Source organism: Stenella coeruleoalba (genome assembly GCF_951394435.1).
Source record: "Stenella coeruleoalba genome assembly, chromosome: 12".
NCBI classification, from domain to species: Eukaryota; Metazoa; Chordata; class Mammalia; order Artiodactyla; family Delphinidae; genus Stenella; species Stenella coeruleoalba.
Window position 1 is genome coordinate 56,249,422 of NC_137158.1, and position 18,391 is coordinate 56,267,812.

At 36.2% G+C, this 18,391-nt stretch overlaps 1 protein-coding gene across 2 annotated transcripts in view; it reads right to left on the reverse strand.

Moving 5' to 3' along the window:
• THEMIS (thymocyte selection associated) overlaps nucleotides 1-18,391 on the reverse strand; it is a 161,567-nt gene that overhangs the window by 16,453 nt on the left and 126,723 nt on the right. For both annotated transcript variants that reach the window (XM_079939874.1, XM_079939875.1), the window contains one exon: nucleotides 2,471-2,624. In XM_079939874.1, coding sequence (XP_079796000.1) covers nucleotides 2,471-2,624 — 154 coding nt within the window. The remainder of the gene's footprint in view (nucleotides 1-2,470; nucleotides 2,625-18,391) is intronic.

Consider the following 18,391-nt stretch of genomic DNA (forward strand, 5'->3'; position numbering starts at 1 on the left):
CCTATGGTGTAGCGCTATTACTAACCCAAGTTTACAAATAAAGAGATAGAGACATGGTACACAGCTGGCGAGTAGGGGAGCCAAGGTTTAAACCCAGCAGTCTTAAGTTCAGACTCCAAAAGTTAACCACTTAATCATCCTACTTTTAAAGAACTGTTCTTTTAGTAATTTATGGACAAAACAACGTGCAGACTTAATAACAATGTTCCCCAAATAAGACATGGGCCTGTTGAGCAACCAGAGTGAATCAGGGACCCAGAGAGGAAGGTCACCCATGAGATCTGGTGAAGCATTTTCACCAGCTTCTTAACTGAAGAGGAGCTGGGACTGACAGCACCAATCCTGAGGTAGAGTTTCTTGTGCTCCTGGCTTCAACAGAGCAAACTCTCATTAGATAACATGTGTTCAGCCATTTACAGCGAATTTTCTAGTTGTCTACGGTGAATTTCAAAATGAAGACTTCCCTTTAGTATAATTATTAGATACATATCTGAAATGGTTCCACTTCATCTAACTGAAAGAATAAGGTCTGGGTGTCTAGAAGGAGCAAAACTGGAGATGCAGCTCCCCTGTCTTAATACGGTTTTTTTGTTTTGTTCTGCTTTGTTTTCTCTGTGATACGCCACAGAGCCTCTAAAACTGCCATTTTCATCCAAAGAGAATTTAGGAAATGACTGACTTATGTCTCAAATTTAAAAAGAGGAGAAAGCTCAGAAAGAGTATGATTTGCTTATCCTGAACTCCAAGGTGGTTGATGAATATTCCCAGATGAGCTATCCATTCCAAGGACAGTAAATGTGAAGTACAGATCAAAAGAGCGTTTTTTTAATGAAGAAAATATATAATATTCCACAAGAAAAAAATGAATTTTGAAGAATTATATTTCTGCTTTACTTTTGTATTTTTATGTATGGAATTGTCATTCAATTATAACTCATAATGAAGATAGACTCTATAATTTATTGTAATTTCAAATGGGAAAGCAAGTGAAAATATTGCCCAGATCCACATACTAGGTAATTTTTAAATAAATACATGTTGAAATTAATGTAAGAAAGGAGATTTCACTTTACTCTCTTGAGTAAAGTTAGTAAGTCTTACTACTAACCATCACTACTAAGTGATGGTTAGTAGAACCATCACTTTAATTTCAGGTGCTCTTTTTTTCTTAAACCATCACTAATAGGCAATAGGTTCAAAGCAGTTTCTGCCCTGGTCTGTAACATACTCTGCACTATTCATTCAGAGCACAAACTTGGGGCTGTCACATAGCATCCCAGGAAGATGCACACACAGGGGAAGATCAGATAATAAGTTTTTCTATGATTGAAACAAAAACTTTGATCTCAGCAATTGTATTATCTGGTACCTTTTAGGATCCATAATCTTAAGGAAAAAATAGTTTCCAATGAATTAATAATAGCCTGAGACTCAACACAGTGCAGTAATTTTCACTGCAGTAGCTGTTTCTTGTATAGTCACACTTGGTTAGTATTTGAAATTTGGAGGAATTGCAATGTGCATGGTTTTCAAAGCCCTTTACAGAATTTCATTTTTATCATTCAGAAAGAGTCAATGAAAAGGTAATAAGAAAAGCTCTATGGGATATTTTTATAGGAGTGTCAGAAGCCAGTAAGTTAACTACATGAAAGAACCCAAATTGTACAGTTTCAGCAGAAACACTTCAGAGACTTTATATGTAGTATTTTAACTTTTACATGCCCTGGGAGGAAAAAAGAGTGCTGGCTACAAAATCAAATAAGGAGGGGAAAAGAAAAAATCATATGCTTAAGAACAATTACAGTTTCAACTTATCTACAAATGAAATGTGAAGTTTTAAAGATAAAGTATAATGATATTGAGCTTCTTTGGTGTGTTTAAAATATTGCCAAGAAAGAAAATTCTCATTTCCCGTGCTAACTCATCCAAGATTTCCACAATATGGAAGTTAGTCTGGGTAGCTTAATTGAATGATATCAACTTCTCCACAAGTCCATTTTCTCTTGTTTTGCTTTTAGTAGAGATGAAAAATATCAGATCGCCATCTCTATAAACTAAACTATTATAATTCAGGTCTGCATTAGGTCACTCATCTGACACTTTTAAAATTAAAAGCATCTCAATGATTTTGACCTCTTCTCAAGCCATTAAACCTTCTTGTTAATTTCAGCAAACATTTACACATATTATTGTCATGATAATAAAAGCAATATTAAAATAGAACACTTCCTTGGCCATGAAAACCATAAATGAGAAGAAAAATCTAATAACAGCAAACAATGAACAGACCTATCATTAATATGAGTGCTTAATACTATGCTTCACTTAAAACTAAATTTCAGTGAGATTCGCAGGTCAGGTCCATCACTTTGACTAAGTCACATAGTCCAAATAAAATGGCAGTAAGAAGCTGTACATTGTGCATCTGTCATAAAGGCAGTTAAAACCAATATCATGTGGCTTAACAGACCTGTGGTTGCACTGGTGCCTGCTACTGCAGTTTTCCCAGTCTTTCTCTTCTCTTTCTCCAGATCAGCCAAATCATTTTGACAACCAACTGGTACTTTGGAATCCAGGCCAGCTTGACTTGAGTGCAGTTTCTTGGATCTGTCTACATGGAGACTCTGAAATGACATAGGCCGGGTGATTGATTTCACAAGTAAATTATCAGTCCAAACTAAATGTTTCCCAGAGGTAGGACAAGGATAAACATTTATCATGTGGCAAGTTATTTCTGTATATCTGAAACAGAACATTCTATATGTCAGAGTGAGTTACAGATTATATCTTCATCAACCTATTTTGGTAATCTAGGTGTTGAATTTTTTAGGCAATCTTAGTGACTAAAGTAAGAAGTCATCTCAGACATAGAATATCATCTTCAGAGGCCATTTGTGTATATTACTTTCTTCTTGTGGAGCTTATAAAATATTTTTATTTACAACTTTTTCACTCAGTTTTTATTCTTATAGTTTAGTAATCCACCATTTCATTACATATTACATAATTATTTATTATATAATGAACAGGATTCATTTTGTATTATCTGTACCTTTTATATTATAAAACTAATCATAATATTTACTTTAAAATAACCCACAATTTTACCAGCGTTATCCAAATTTGATAAAGCTCCTCTAGTCAATTTTAGAATGATAATTCATCCTAACAATGAATTATTACGGCAAAACATCAATGGACTCTAAAACACATCTCACATATAAGAAATGTCATAGTGTTTGATGTAGTACTGACATATTGTATTCTTCAAAAGAATCATCATATAGGAGCAAACACTAAAGACGTAAAAAGGAAATTGAACTTTCAGCACATTGCTTCATAGCGAAATTCAGAATAGAAGTTTTTCAGTTTGAATCTGATTACAAAATATTCAGATTCATAGAGTCAAAAGTAGCCAGTGAATTTTGGCCATCCACACTAGCCATTTTGGTTCACTGAAGGATAGCATAATGAACAACTTTCCTTAAGTTTCTCTTATAGACTGTGTACAGCATTAAATTCATTAAATATTCATTAAAAGCTTGAATCAAAGGCTTTTAAAGCTTGGAAAGAGCCAATAAGGAAATTAGGGTCCAGAATGATTAAACAATTTACCCAAATTAACAGAATGAACAGTGCCACGCCTCAGGGATATGTCTCCCATCCCTTAGTCCAGTGCTCTTCCCATCACTCTGTGATCCATTTGTTCATTTATTCATTCAATGTGGTGGACCAGTTGCATCCATGGCCCCAATTCTTCACTTCTCTCTGTATACATGTCCTTTCTGTGTAATCTTGCAGTACCCTCCTACTGTGACTTTTGACTTGTTCATGTGACTTTTTCTGGACCAACGGAATATTGACACATGTGACACAGAGAGTTGAAAGATGCTTGCATAATTGGTTTTGCTCATTCTTGCCCTTCCCCTGTGCCATGAGAACATGCCTAGACTAGTCTTCTGGAGGTTGAGCAGGACAGAAAACAGAATCATGTTACCCTAGTCATCCAAGCTAAGACAACCAACAGCCAGAAGAGACTCAGGTATTTGGGCAAACCCAACCCAGATCAGCTAAAACTAATTCAGGTCAGCTGAACCCCAGAGCCTCATGAAAAATGTGTTTTTTACTGGGTGCCTCTAAGTTTTTCTGGTGAGTATGCAGCATTGCGTGGTGATAGATAACTGGCACATCCAACAATCATTTATATATAGTATCCCAGATACTAGGAGTATTGTGAGAATATAAATATAAATATAACTTAGTCTCTAAATTGTTCAACTACAATTTCTTAAACTGTTTAAGCAGAGAATTAAGAGTGTGGTAAGTCATTTGTAGATAATTCTCAAATTCCTTCTTAAATGACAAAAGATGGAATCCTGATGGTACTACCAGGGACAACTCAAAAGATCAGTTTGAATGTTGATATTAACTAGAACTAACGCACTACACTTGTTTACATTTGACTCATCCACAGCCCACAGAAAGCTAAGTCCATCACTTGATATGAATTTTTAAATTTATTGTCAAGCATGTACTACCACATAGCTTTGAAAAAAAATACTTTTCCTGAGTTTGAATTAGATACTTTGGAAAAAGTATTATTATTTCAAGTTATTAGATGAGTATTAAATCATAGTTTCTCAATACTGAGCAATAAACTAGATTAAAGAAGGAATGTAGCTTCCTGCTTTTTCATACCAAATTCAATTGATGATATTAAGTGAGGAATTGAATGATATTAAGTGAGGAATTGAAATGTTAGAAAAAGTTCATGCAAATTATGTAATTTATAGTATATCCCAGACTTCAGAGAAGAAACGCAGAATTTAAATAAAATTGTTAAACCTGAAAGCTTAACATGAAAGGTTGAGGAGAGAAAATGAACTCTTGGTCAGAATGGATCAAGTATTGCAAAGGCCTGGTGCTTCTTGGTGCAAACCTCTGGCAGGTTGGACATTTTATTTTATTTTTTTTCTCTTTTTTTTTTTTTTTCTTTTTAACATGTTTATTGGAGTAAAATTGCTTTACAATGGTGTGTTAGTTTCTGCTTTATAACAAAGTGAATCAGCTATACATATACATATATCCCCATATCTCCTCCCTCTTGTGTCTCCCTCCCACCCTCCCTATCCCACCCCTCTAGGTGGACACAAAGGACCGAACTGATCTCCCTGTGCTATGTGGCTGCTTCCCACTAGCTATTTTACATTTGGTAGTGTATATATGTCCATGCCACTCTCTCACTTTGTCCCAGCTTACTCTTCCCCCTCCCCGTGTCCTCATCTCCATTCTCTATGCCTGTGTCTTTTTTCCTGTCCTGCACCTAGGGTCTTCAGAACCATTTTTGGTTTTAGATTCCATATATATGTGTTAGCATATGGTATTTGTTTTTCTCTTTCTGACTTACTTCACTCTGTATGACAGACTCTAGGCCCATCCACCTCACTACAAATAACTCAATTTCGTTTCTTTTCATGGCAGAGTAATATTCCATTGTATATATGTGCCACATCTTCTTTATCCATTCATCTGTCAATGGACACTTAGGTTGCTTCCATGAGGTTGGACATTTTATAATATTAGCATTTAATGCTAATATTAGCCTATTAGCATTTCAACAATTAAAAATCCCACTTTGCTAGAGGTAGTCCCCACATTTTGGTCTCCTCTAGTGAAGCTCTGTCAGGCTTTCCAGGCTCTTCTTTGCTTTAGTTATTACAGCCAAGCTCCTGTTCCCAGGCCCCAGTGAAGCAGTCATCTCTTAAGCTACTAACCCTGACACGTTTTCTAATCCTTATTTCCTTAGCCCTTCCCTCCAGGTCCCTGAGTCTTCAAACCATCTCCAGGTATTGATTTTCTGCTACAATAAAATTCCCATAATGCTCCATTTTTTACTGCCAATTGCTCTCCACTGAGCACCAGTTCCCCGCCCCACCCCATCTCCCACTCTGCCCCCATCTCTCTCTCCCTCTCTTCTCTTCTCTCCTATCTCTCAGATTCTTCCACTGTGCCTTTGGAAATTTCACCGCATACTTAACTTTCTTTCAGAACATTTCCTCTACCTTCCAACCTTGACTAAAATTCCACTCTCCATTGAGGACAGCACTTCTGTAGCAAATGAAGATGGCTGCTTATTCCTCAACACCCTAGATACCCTCAGGCTGATGATACTCTGGCACCTAGTGCTGTCCATTGCATCCTTAACTCCTTTCAAAAAATCCCTGCTGCTTTGACATTCTTGCCATCTAGCTATGCACTATCTCCTTTATTGTTGGTATCATTTACCTACTAATCTCTAGTCACAATTCATCCTTCATAAAAAGACTGGATTATTGTTTTCTCTTCTAGCCCCATGATCCTGAATGATGTTCACATCTACACAAACATTCCATTCAACACCTTGACTGGATCTCCTTATTACAAATGAACTTTTCATTTCTCTACCTTAGCCTTTCACGCCCACAGTCAAGTCTGAAACCTGACATAACCTGAACATTTTCCACTTTCAAAATCACTAAATGTCCTCCTCTCTCACCTAATCTCCTGTCCTCAAGTAGAGTGTCTCTCTCTCTCTACTACAGCGAATGCTCTCACTTCCTAGAGTGCTTTCACCAAGACTATACTTGGATCTCATTAGGACCTCAGATCCACTAGTGTTCTAGAATCTTTTCCTTTTTTTCTCTACATAGCACCCATCCTAGTTCTAAAACTTAAGTCTGGTCTGTAATCTGTCAGACTTTACCTTTTTCCCATCAGCAGTGTATGCTGTGTCTAGTCACCTCCCTATGCTTGGCTTCTGACCAATCATTCTTAGTCTTTTTTGCTGGTTCAACCTCCTTTACCTAAACATTGACTGTAAAAGTATCTCAAGGTTTTGTTACTGACCCAGCTTTCTTTTTACCACCCCTCGGTAATCCCAACAATCACGTGGCTTAATTTACCATCTACTGTATATGTTTATGATTCCAGGGGTGTGGGGAGAGATGTATGAAATGGGATGAGGCAGGGGTTTGTATGCCATGACAAGCACTCTGGACTCCAATTCTAATGTCCTTTAGCTCTACAATCACACCCCTCTCCCCTCCTGTCTTGTGGCTCAGCTATTTCATTTGCCTAGAACATTGTTCACTAACTCTTCTTCCTTAATTTTACTAAGTCCAGGGCTCCTACAAGTTTCTCCTCAGCAATTTTCACAAATGCAATTAAATAATACCTGGTTTAATGTTTAGTGTCTATCTTCTGATTAAAATAGAAATCCACTGAAAATAAAGACTATGTCTTTCCTATTCACCATTCTTAGTCCTTATTTCAGCATTTAAATATAGTAAATATTAAATAGCTATATATTAAATGAATGAAGAAATGCATGAATAATATACAGACTTAATTTTTATGACTTTTAAAGAAAAAGAGGCCAGCTTATCAATGACCAATACATAGTCACATGTTCACATGTTAGGAGTGATAGCCACTCACTCCTAACAGTAAAACTTATTATATAGTCGAAAGGCACACACATTTTTATCTTCTTTTATCCATTAAAAAAACACATTACAAATTCCATGCTTTTAAATGAACTCATTGCTGCAATCATTGCAAACACTATGGTTATGTAACATCCCATACATATGTCTGATTCAAGTTAGACTGGTCACTATCTATGGAAACTATAAATCAAATAATGGTGATGCCAGGGAAAGTGAGAACTTAAGAACAGAGTGTATACACATATTCCTGAGGCATGAGATTGTGGCCTGATAATAATAGAAGCAATAAAACCCTCTGTCAGGCATTGCTGCAGTGATGTCAAGCTTTCAACCTGAAGATCAAGTCCATAGAAAAATGAGAAAAATAAGATGTGTGCAAAGAATAGAGAGGAACACAGATAAATTTGAATTGGCAGGCCTCGGACCTTTGTGACCACTCTATAGTACTTGAAAAATAGATCCTGTTCATTTTGTGTAATTTCCATTTAACTTGTCATTAGAAATGAGTCATTAACATCCTGTCTGCTAATATAAAATGACTATTAAATTATTTTTCATGTTATTCTTGGCTTGGAGTTTGAGTACGGCTTTTAGTGTTCCTGCTGAAAGCAATGATCCAATTACAAGGTACTGGATATTTTCCTCATGTACAAAGAAAGGAACAAATAAACACTGCCCCAAAAAAGTCAACCCAGATGTCTATGAAAAACATTGAAAGATTTTTTCAAATCTATCTTTCATCTCATACCTCAGGCCATGTTGTTGGGTAAAAATTACCCTTTTCCAAACAATTTATTGAGATTCCCAGTTCATGATTACATTCACTTTGTGTCTTTTCTCCCCAAGGGCAAATAAGGTTTGCTTTTCAAACTTAGAAAGCCATATAGGGACTGTCTTGGCCCAGGGACTAAACATCATCCTCATTTAAAACAACATGAAGTATCCCAGATAATGTACTTTACCTTTTACTTTACAAAAAGTCAATCACTCTCCTAACAGACTAAAAAAAGTGACCTCCTTCTCTGCTTATATAAACAACTGCTCCTTTCCACTGCCTGTACTTTTTCATTTCAGAGTAGTGAACTCAAGGGATAGCTGAGAAGAAATTTCAAATGATATTCAGGAAAAAATTTCTCATGAACTTTCTTCCTCAGAATTAAATTCTACTTAAGACAAAAACAATAGTAACAATAATTCAGAGCCTATACATTAAAATAAAGGATCAAAATCCAACCACAAGAAATACAGGTTTGCTGTGCACAATCAAATTATCATTCCGGGAGAACATGTAATCCTCTATATAGTCTTTCTAATGTGTGTGTGTGTGTGTGTGTGTGTGTGTGTGTGTGTGTGTGTGCACGCATGTGTGCGTTTGCATGTGTTTTCTCTTTTGTTCGTTATATGGTTGAATCACCATAAATAATTTAGAAGGTTATCAAGTGGTTTAGAAAAAGTAATAAATTCTCATTGTGCACTATACAGATTCAATTAAATGGAGACAAATGTTTGGGTTTTTTTCCTGAGGAAAATATTTAAACAAGCAAGACTATAAACTGCAAGTAATCTAAAATGGATCAATCCATATAAATAGTCCTCTCTTTCAGACAATAATCTGAGGTTTCACACAATTATCCATGTATACAAATTAACTGTCTTTTCTGCAAACAAAACATTCTTCATACCAACTGAAAGAGACTGCTTTTGAGCTTCCTCCGCCCAATTCCAAAGACAAGCCACCTTTGACACCGTTCCTGTCCCTTCCAGCCTTAGGTTGTTTGCGGGCAGTGGGTGGGAGGGCATGGGGGTTGCCCAGGCCTGTAGTAGGCAGGCCTCATTTCTTCAGCCCATCAGAAGCCCATCTCCACCTTTCCCATTCCCAGAGCTTCAGGCTGTGGTCTTCCTGGGTGAGACCCTTTGCTGGCATCACTTACGCTCCTCAGCCAGGGCTCTTCCCCCCTCAACCACGCACACCTTCTTCTTCCGCTGGGATCACACTGGCCAGGCTCTGAGCTGGCGACTGACTGGGGGCCTCAGCAACAGTCCCAGGTGCATGCATGTGGCTTGACACTTAGATGCTCTTGCACCTAATTGTGATTACCAGGTGGGACCAAGCCCCCTTTTTCCAGCCTGCTGCATGTATCATCAGAAGCTCAGACATTTAAAAGAGTTGGGGTTTTCTATTTGCATTGCCCTTTCCTTTGGGTCAGAGAAGAGACAATTGGTCCACGGAAAAGAAAGATGCCTGTATCTGCTTCCCTAGTTGCCCTGATAAGAGATGAGAATCTTCCATCTCTGCCCTTCAAGGACCTCCTCTTCCTGATGGACTTGCTGGGACCAGATCCAAAGAAGACTATCCCTTTTGGAACTGTGATTAGAGATCTTATCACCCATCATACATCATACATCACAGATTATACGATGTTTTCTGGGAAAGAAGCCCTTCATTTACTATTAAGCCTACTTTAAACCTTTAAGCCTACTTTCAAAGACCTGTTTCCAGAACATATTATGTACTAAAGGAAGATATTATAACTACTCACATATTTCAGTTGCACCGTTCTCTCTTTGCTGAAAACTGGCAACTAGACAATTTGACATCTAGAAGTCCCACCATCCTGATGTGATGTTGATTTGGCCACTGCCTTGGGAAAAATCAAATCCTAGCTTCAAATGCAAGAAGAACTCAATATAATCACACACCTTGATTGAAAGAAATTTAAGAATTTTCCTCCAGACTCTCAGGGCAGAGAACCTCTTTACACTGTTCTGTAAAGCTCAATTCAATCTACTTCTTGCCACTCTAATATTCTATGAACTTAGCCAAAGATGAAATGGACACTTGAGGTAAATGCTTAACCAACATATCTTTATTTTAAAATAAGGTCAGAAGAGACAGCTAACCTATACATTTGTTATTCTTAAGGAAATAAATGAGAAGTCTGGCTGCCCTCAAAGATGTTTGCCTCATTAGATAATGGACAAGTGTGCAAAAACGTTTGCTATTTTAGAGCTGCTGTGACAAGTGCATCCCCTACAAAATACCAAGGTTGCCTTACTTATAGCATTGCTGTTATGAACACTGGAATAGCTCTTTGTGTATAAATAAATTTTCTTCTTTTTCTTTATTTTGCCTTCCTGAAAATTTAGAAGTATTAATTCACATGGTTATTATTTATAACTTTCATGGCTCCTATCTTAATTGGAAAATCTTAACTCTTAGACTCTGTAAGGGTAATTTGTGGCCAAAGGGCAGGAAAATTAATCTTAATTTGAATTGGAGAACAGAAATTCCAGCAACATAAATTATGTGACACACTTTTTTTGTTTAGATTAGTTTTTGGTGAAATTAGTTTTGAATCAGTAGACATATGAATAGCATTTGAAAAATGTCCAGCAGAGCAATGCTTGCTGCAGATGGCAGATGGGAACTGCAGTGTACCATATAATAGTTCTGTATCTATAAAAAGAATTCTAAATTCATTTCTTAAAAATTACATTTGAAATCTTTTTAACCTTCTGGGTGTTAGAACACAGACTTTCACATGAGTCTTTGAAAGGCATCCATCCTGGCAACCTGATTTAAAGCATTGCTATACTATTATTTGAGCTAGCAACAATTTTGTTGAGTACAATTTACTATTTCTTCAGCTATTTGCATTATATGAAATGTTAAATGGCATTCTTGCCATCAAAGTGTTGCTAAAATGTAAAAATCCCCTGCTATCGTGAACAAGAGACCAACATAGGATGTAGTCCTTGAAGGCTGCTTCCCACCTCCTCACCTCAAGCCTGGCAACATTCCTTTGAAACCCTTTCCCATGAAGGCTGCCTTTCTGACCACTTTCTACTCACACACCCTACTCCCCAACCCCTTTATAAAGCATTGTCTGGCACCACCATCCAACGACTTCTCTAAATTTCTACACAATCCTGGCATGACCCTTCCATCATCTCCAGGATCCTCTCCCACTTTGCTCACAATGCCCTCTTCGGCTCCTGTCCTGCTCTTTGCCATCCCTCTGCCAGCATGACGTCAGAGGACTTTCATGCTCACACCTCTGTGGAACTTTATTTTCTACTCTTTTTTAACCTCTTGTAAGTACAGTCAGAACTTGGACTTCATTGTTCCTCAGAATTTCTCCATCATCAAGATCTTGAGTTCTAGCACTCTCTTCTGTGCTCACACTTGCTTAGTTAGCCCTGTTCTTTCCGCTCAGTCTTCAAGTCACTTCACTCTATTAGCCTCCTCCTTGCCTCACTAAGGCAAGGACTGAGGGGTCCTTAGACTAAGGACTAAGGGGTCCTTAGAACCCACATGTTAATAGTTTTCTCACTGTGGTTGTGAGATTCTCATTTTCCATTCCACTCTCTTTGCCAATCCCTAATAGTCACTTTCTGTTCTCTCACTCACAAAGAGGTAGCTCATTGCTGGTTTAAAAAAAAAAGTCTTATAATTTTCCTATTTGTCTCTGACGTAAGTTCATGTTGCCTGGTGACATCGGGTCCTCAGTGTTGCTCAGTAATCTGAGGATCTCTGCTTCAGTTCCTTGTGAGGCATCCATAGATGACGTTCCAAAATCTTTTCCTCCTTTATCAAGCTCACAGTTGCAACCTGGCATTCCTCAATCATAGGACGTTATGTAATCACTTAATTTATTGATATCATGGCCATCTGAAATCAATTTCCACAGCTTTCTTGTCTTTTCTTAGAAAGTCACTTAATCTCTTCTTCTTTCTGACTTACAAAGCATCCTGCCCTCTTTATAAAGTAAGTGCCTCTTCCTCTGACTGTGACCCTTTCTCTCCCACTTTGCCCTTGACTCAATTACTCTGCCCACTTCTACTGTATTCTCTGACTCTGCCTCTCCATTTCTTCATTCATTTTCTGCCAAACTTTAGTGAGACTGATCTATTCTTACTGCTCCTTTTCCTTCCCTCCCACTTACGTATTAACTGGTATTTACTGCATGGAATCTGGTTTCTGTTCCTACCACTTGATTTAAAATATTTTCACCAATAACTTTCTAATCATCAGTCATAAATCCCATGGCCTTTATTCAGACCTCGTGGTTCCTGAGCTTTCGGCTGCACATAACTGTTAACCACCTCACATTTTTTTTAATACGTTTTCCCCTCAGTCTCCAGAAACACTGTACTCTCTTGGATCCTCGTTCACTCATCTCTTTCTCCACCTTTTCTCTTTCCTACCAGCCTCTAAATCAGTGATCTCTAAACCACTCTGATCACGTGTTCATAACAAAAAAAATTTAAGTATAAAACATAAATTTGATGCATGTGCCAATACATAAAAGTACATATAGTTATGTGTATTTACTCTACCAATTCATCATATGCATTATAAAACTCAAAGTAGAAACTTTAAAAATAATAAAGTTGAAATAAAAATATTTTAAGCAAAATTTTATTTCATTTATTAATAATACTGAGAAAAATGATTGAATAGTTTTCATTATTTTCTAAATCTTGGTTTAACACTTTGTGTTATAGCAATTCAATTGTTTCCTTCACAATCCAGTTGATTTATAAACTGAGTTTAAATGGTTAAACTGAGTATAAACCACAGAAAATGATGCTTCACAAAAATACATGGATCCGAATGGGAAAAGTACATTGTTAATCGCTCTCACTAACTCATGAGGCATATTTTTCAACAATGTCTACTAATTTTGCAAAGATAATGTTGAAGTTAGCTAGTAACACCCTATCTTCCCTAATGTACAACTGTTTTTTAAAAACTAAACAGATTTGAGTTGATAGTTAATTAATATTTTAACTACTGTGTTCAAAACCCACTGAAATTCTTTGGAAGAATTAGTAAATGGTTAAAAATTTTGTTTCTAAGTTTTTAAAGTTTGTAGGATGAGAGGTTTTATATGTTGCACATTGTTTTCAGGAACGAAAGCACATAGCGTTCAGAAATATTTCAAAACAATACATTTTTAAAATCTTCATTATAGATGATTCTTTTATGACAGTTATTTTTTGTCCTTTTAATTGAAGGGCCAGCTCAATTGTGAACGTGTGTGTGTATTCCTCTAGGTTACAGATTACCGACAGGCACTTGGAGTCATGGATTAGGTAGGTGAATTTGAACACTTGACTTTTGTAAAATAAATCTTAATACTAATAATCTTCAATTTTGGAAAAAATAATTTGTCATAATTTATAAATCTTTATATGGCACAAGAGAATGTCATAATCATTCCCCACCTCACAAAGTTTAATGAGGATACTACTATATTTTTTACTTTTGTTTCTATAAATTAACCATATTCAAAACATCCTGCAGGACTTTGTAAACTTTTGGCTACAGTTTCTTTGCTATAGTAACTTGCATATAATGACACTGGGAATGCATTTCATATGTGGATTCATCACTCTAATCTTCCTGTAGGATCACTTTTAAAACTTCTAGACAAGGCAGCTCCTCTATCAACTAGTTGGACTTTGTTCACCCATAAATCAATGCTTTCACTAAAGAAATTATTAAGGTATAGAATCATGGCTTCTCCAATGCATCAAAAAATACTTTATGGGTTTTATTACTGAAGCGCTATCTAGCAAATATAATAAACATGCATGTCAGGAAAAAACTGAACTCTCTTGCAACTTTATAGAAAATCTCCCTCACTGAGTCATTTGTTTGTACAAATAATAATAATAGCTAACATTTATTTTGTGCTTACTAAGTGTCAGGCACTATTCTATGCCTGTTACATGTATTAGCATATTGAAATCTTCAGCATTTTTTGTCTATACATCTTCTAAGAGTATTTTCATAAAATGAAATGGTTTTAATTTGTCACCATATTGCTTCTTTGTATTACATTAGTCATTTTTAGGAAGAACTAGTTTACACAATAATATGTAATTCTTTTCTTTACTACTATTGGAAAAACTCAAAAGAGTTAATATTAGTTTTAGTGAACTTTAAATATAATGAAGTACTGGATTTAGAATAACATAATTATAAACAGCACTGACTACAGTCAATTGTCTTCATATTCTTACTGCTTAGTTTTCAAATATATTGTTAATCACTAAGGTTTCATTTTCTCAGTTGCTAATGTCACATAACACAGTACAAAATATGGTGAAGTTCGTTGTTGCTTAGAGTGGTTGTAAATCCTTATTTCAATCTTTTTGATAATTTCAATTTTTTGGCTGACATCTTGATGGGGATGATTAATTCATCTTCTTTTTTTTTTTCCTTTCAATGTGGCTGATGGAGAGATATTAGAAGTGTGAAAATTGTCAGGTCTATTTTTTGTTTTGCTTACATTATAAGTACAATATTTTAATAAATTTATTTACTAAGGTATATAATACTCTCAGAAAAATGCACACATAATGACAGCTCAATGACTTGATACAGATTGGATGCACCTATGTAACCACTACCACCTATGTAAGATCTGAAAATAGAATGTTAATAGCACCTCAGCAGCTCCTTCATGCCCCAACCCACTCACATTTCCAATTCCTCTTCTCCAAAGCTAAACACTATCTTGACTTCTAATATCATAGATTAGTTTTCTTTCTTGTTTGGAAACTTTATATACTGTGAATAACAGAGTATATCCTCTTTTGTGGCTGGATTCTTTCTTTTTATCCATAACTTCATAGAGTATACTGTTGTATGAATATACCAAAATTTATGTACTCTACTATTGAAGAACATTAGAGCTGTTTCCAGTTTTTAGCTATTACAAATAATACTGCTATAAATATTCCAATGCATGTCTTTTTGTGCACATATATACACGTTCCTTCTGGGTGCACATATACATACATTTCTGTAGGCATATAATTGTTAGGTCATAGAGGGTGCGTATGCCCAGCTTTAGTAAGTAGATCTTGCAAAATGATTTCCCACGTTCTATTCTTATAAGGAGTATATGAGTTTCAGTTTCTCCATATTCTTGCTAAGATTTGGTACTGTCAGTTTTTTTTACCACTCTGTGATTCTGTAGTGTTATCTTACAGTGGTTTTAATTTACATTTCCCAGATGACTAATGAGATTAAACTGTTCTTCAGTGTTATATTGGTCATTGTGAAGTACCTATTTTGTGAAGTAAACATTCAAGTGTTTTGCCCATTTTCTCTATTGTGCTGTCTGTATTTTTGTCATCGATTGGTAAAAGTTTTTTATATACTCTGAATACAAGTCTTTTTTACTATCCCTTATTTATTTTATAGACTTCCTCACTCTGTAGCTTATCTTTTCACTCTTTTAATGGTGTCCTTAGTAGTATAATCTTTAATCTACAGTATTTTTTCTGTAATTTAAAAAAATTGTCCATTTTGTGAGATTTGGTTTTGTTTAAACTGGAAAATACAGTTTTCAAATACCTTGACCAGGTTTATCAAATCTGCAGTGTAGTGCAATTTCCTGAAATCAAGGGTGCCACTGTGTACCTAGGCAGGGTCCCATCTTAGGGATACCCACTCTCTGGAAACAGAAACAAGATCCAGTGGCCAGAACTGCTCTATAATTTGAGTTAACAATGATCATCAACAGCTGCTAACTTTATAAAAACAAAACAAAACAAAACCCCCCAAAACAAAAGACAACCAGATGTTATGTATCTCTTGCTAGAAATACGTAGCACTTTTTATAGAGTAGTCTTTCCAAAAACTCAAATCTGTATCTTTCGAGCTTCAAGATTCAACTATCAATCAATGCACAAGAAAACACATCAGAACATCTTGAAAGGAAGCCCACTCACAGGCAAAGCAATCTTAGAATGTATGACATCTAGAACATATTTCATCTAGAATATATCACATGTGGTAGATCAGGAAAAAAAAACCAAACTGATATACAGAAATCCTAAATGAAGTGAAAGAAATCTAGAAATAGAAGGTTTTGGAAAACAGCAAAGGGTCCTAAAATATCACAGTTGATTCCAGTTTCTACACAAGTTGCTCTATGTAACTGGCAAAAGAAAAAGCATTTCCACTCCTGCTTCCCAGCAACCACAGGGAAACAATCAGCAAACTTCATGCTGTGGAAAACTATAGAACTAACCCAGTTTCTCCAACAAGTTGAGAAAAAAACAGGAAGAAATCTATAGATTAAAAGAGACTTGAAAACATGTCATTCAATTGCAATGTATACACCTTATTTAGATCCTGATTCAAACTGTAAGGAAACATTTATGAGACAACCAGGCAAATTTGAATTCTAACTTGATATTTTATAACATTAAGGAGTTATTGCTAATGTTTTCAGGTATGACAACGATATTGTTTGTTCTAAGAATCCCTACATTTTAGAGATATCCACTGAAGTATCTGCTGATGAAATTAAGTAAAATTATTTTTTTCCCCTCTCCAAAATATCAGTGGGGCCGAAGAGTGAGGGATATAGGTGAAAAAAAATTTGTCTTGAGTTGGTAGCTGATGAAGCTGGGTGAGGGATACTGGGAAGTTTATTATGCTCTTCTTTCTATGTTTGCATGTACTTGAAATTTTCCAGAATAAAAAGTTAAAAAGTAGTTTGGCCTAACTTGAGATCAGGACAATAATAAACTCATGTACAACGTGAGGACACATGAAAAATATAGTGAATTTCAGAAAATAGGCTATAGTTTCTTAAATCTTCTTATCTCTCTAAAGTTGAGGTTGGTGGTTAGTTCTTGGCCAGGATGATATAGATAGGTCTCCTACAGTCTCAGAGGAGGAGAATTTCAGAGACCTGACTCTACTGCTCTAGGAGCTACACAAGAACTTGCAGTTTGGACAATGTTGCAGGGAGTGGGGGAGGGGTCAGGGAGCAAGGCTGCAATCTAACAAGGCGGAGCGAAGGAATAAAAATAGGCTGCCTGGTGGCGTGTTCAAAGTCAACAATGGGGATCATGAGAGGCACCTCGAAGAACAAAAACTAGCCAGACAACTTCTGAGTCAGGCGACACTGCGTTCAAGAGGCCCTGTGCTGTAGACCAGGACAATCTGCCTTGCATATTGAGAGCCTCGGAAAGCCCTAAACGACAGTCACCAGGGCAGCTCCTCTGAATGGCAGGCATTAACAGGTGATGAAGCTGTTTCTTACATGGGCAACTCTGTGTCGCCTGCTCTAAGATGTGGAACATAGAGATGTATTTATTTCATGATGGTCAGTGTTTCTCCCAAGGGACTCCAGGAAAATCAGCTAGTATGCATTCTTCTTGAAGATTTTTGGGGCACTAATCTTCTAGACATTCATCAAACTGCATACAATCTTGGTTAATGAAAGAATCAGTTAGTCCAATCATATAGATCTGGACCACCCCCGGAGGATTTGTTAGTAACGCAGACCAGATCCTCCAATATGGCCAGTTCACCATTCGTGACGGCATTTGTTCTTGGCTAATTATAGTGAATAAAGAGAGAAGAGAAGGATGTTTGGATCCAGGTGCTTTTCTACCTATATCTGAAATTCTCACTTAAAAAAACCCCTAATTTAGACATATCTCTTTTGATACTTCAGTAATTCTTGTCTAAAGTATTATACTGAGAGGAAATTAATTTTACTATGTATAATTTTTACACTGAGTGGAGAGACCTTAATTTCATACTAAGAAAATATTGAATATGGAGTACAGCTAACATACACACACCCATACATGCATACATATGTACCATTTGAAATTCTACAGAAAATGCTTCAATTCACTTTCATATTACTCTGAAGAAAGAGAAATTCAGTAGAGTAAAATTGATGACAAGGGATATTTAAGAACGATGTATTGATATGAGCTTTATAAAACAAAAATCTAGACCCAGCGTCATATAAGCACCTTTAAAATCTCTACACAAGTACATGATTTGTCATTATCATGTCAAGCTGAAGCTCAGTTGAAAGAGAAGCCATGAACCAAAACTGATAAATGAAACTCAA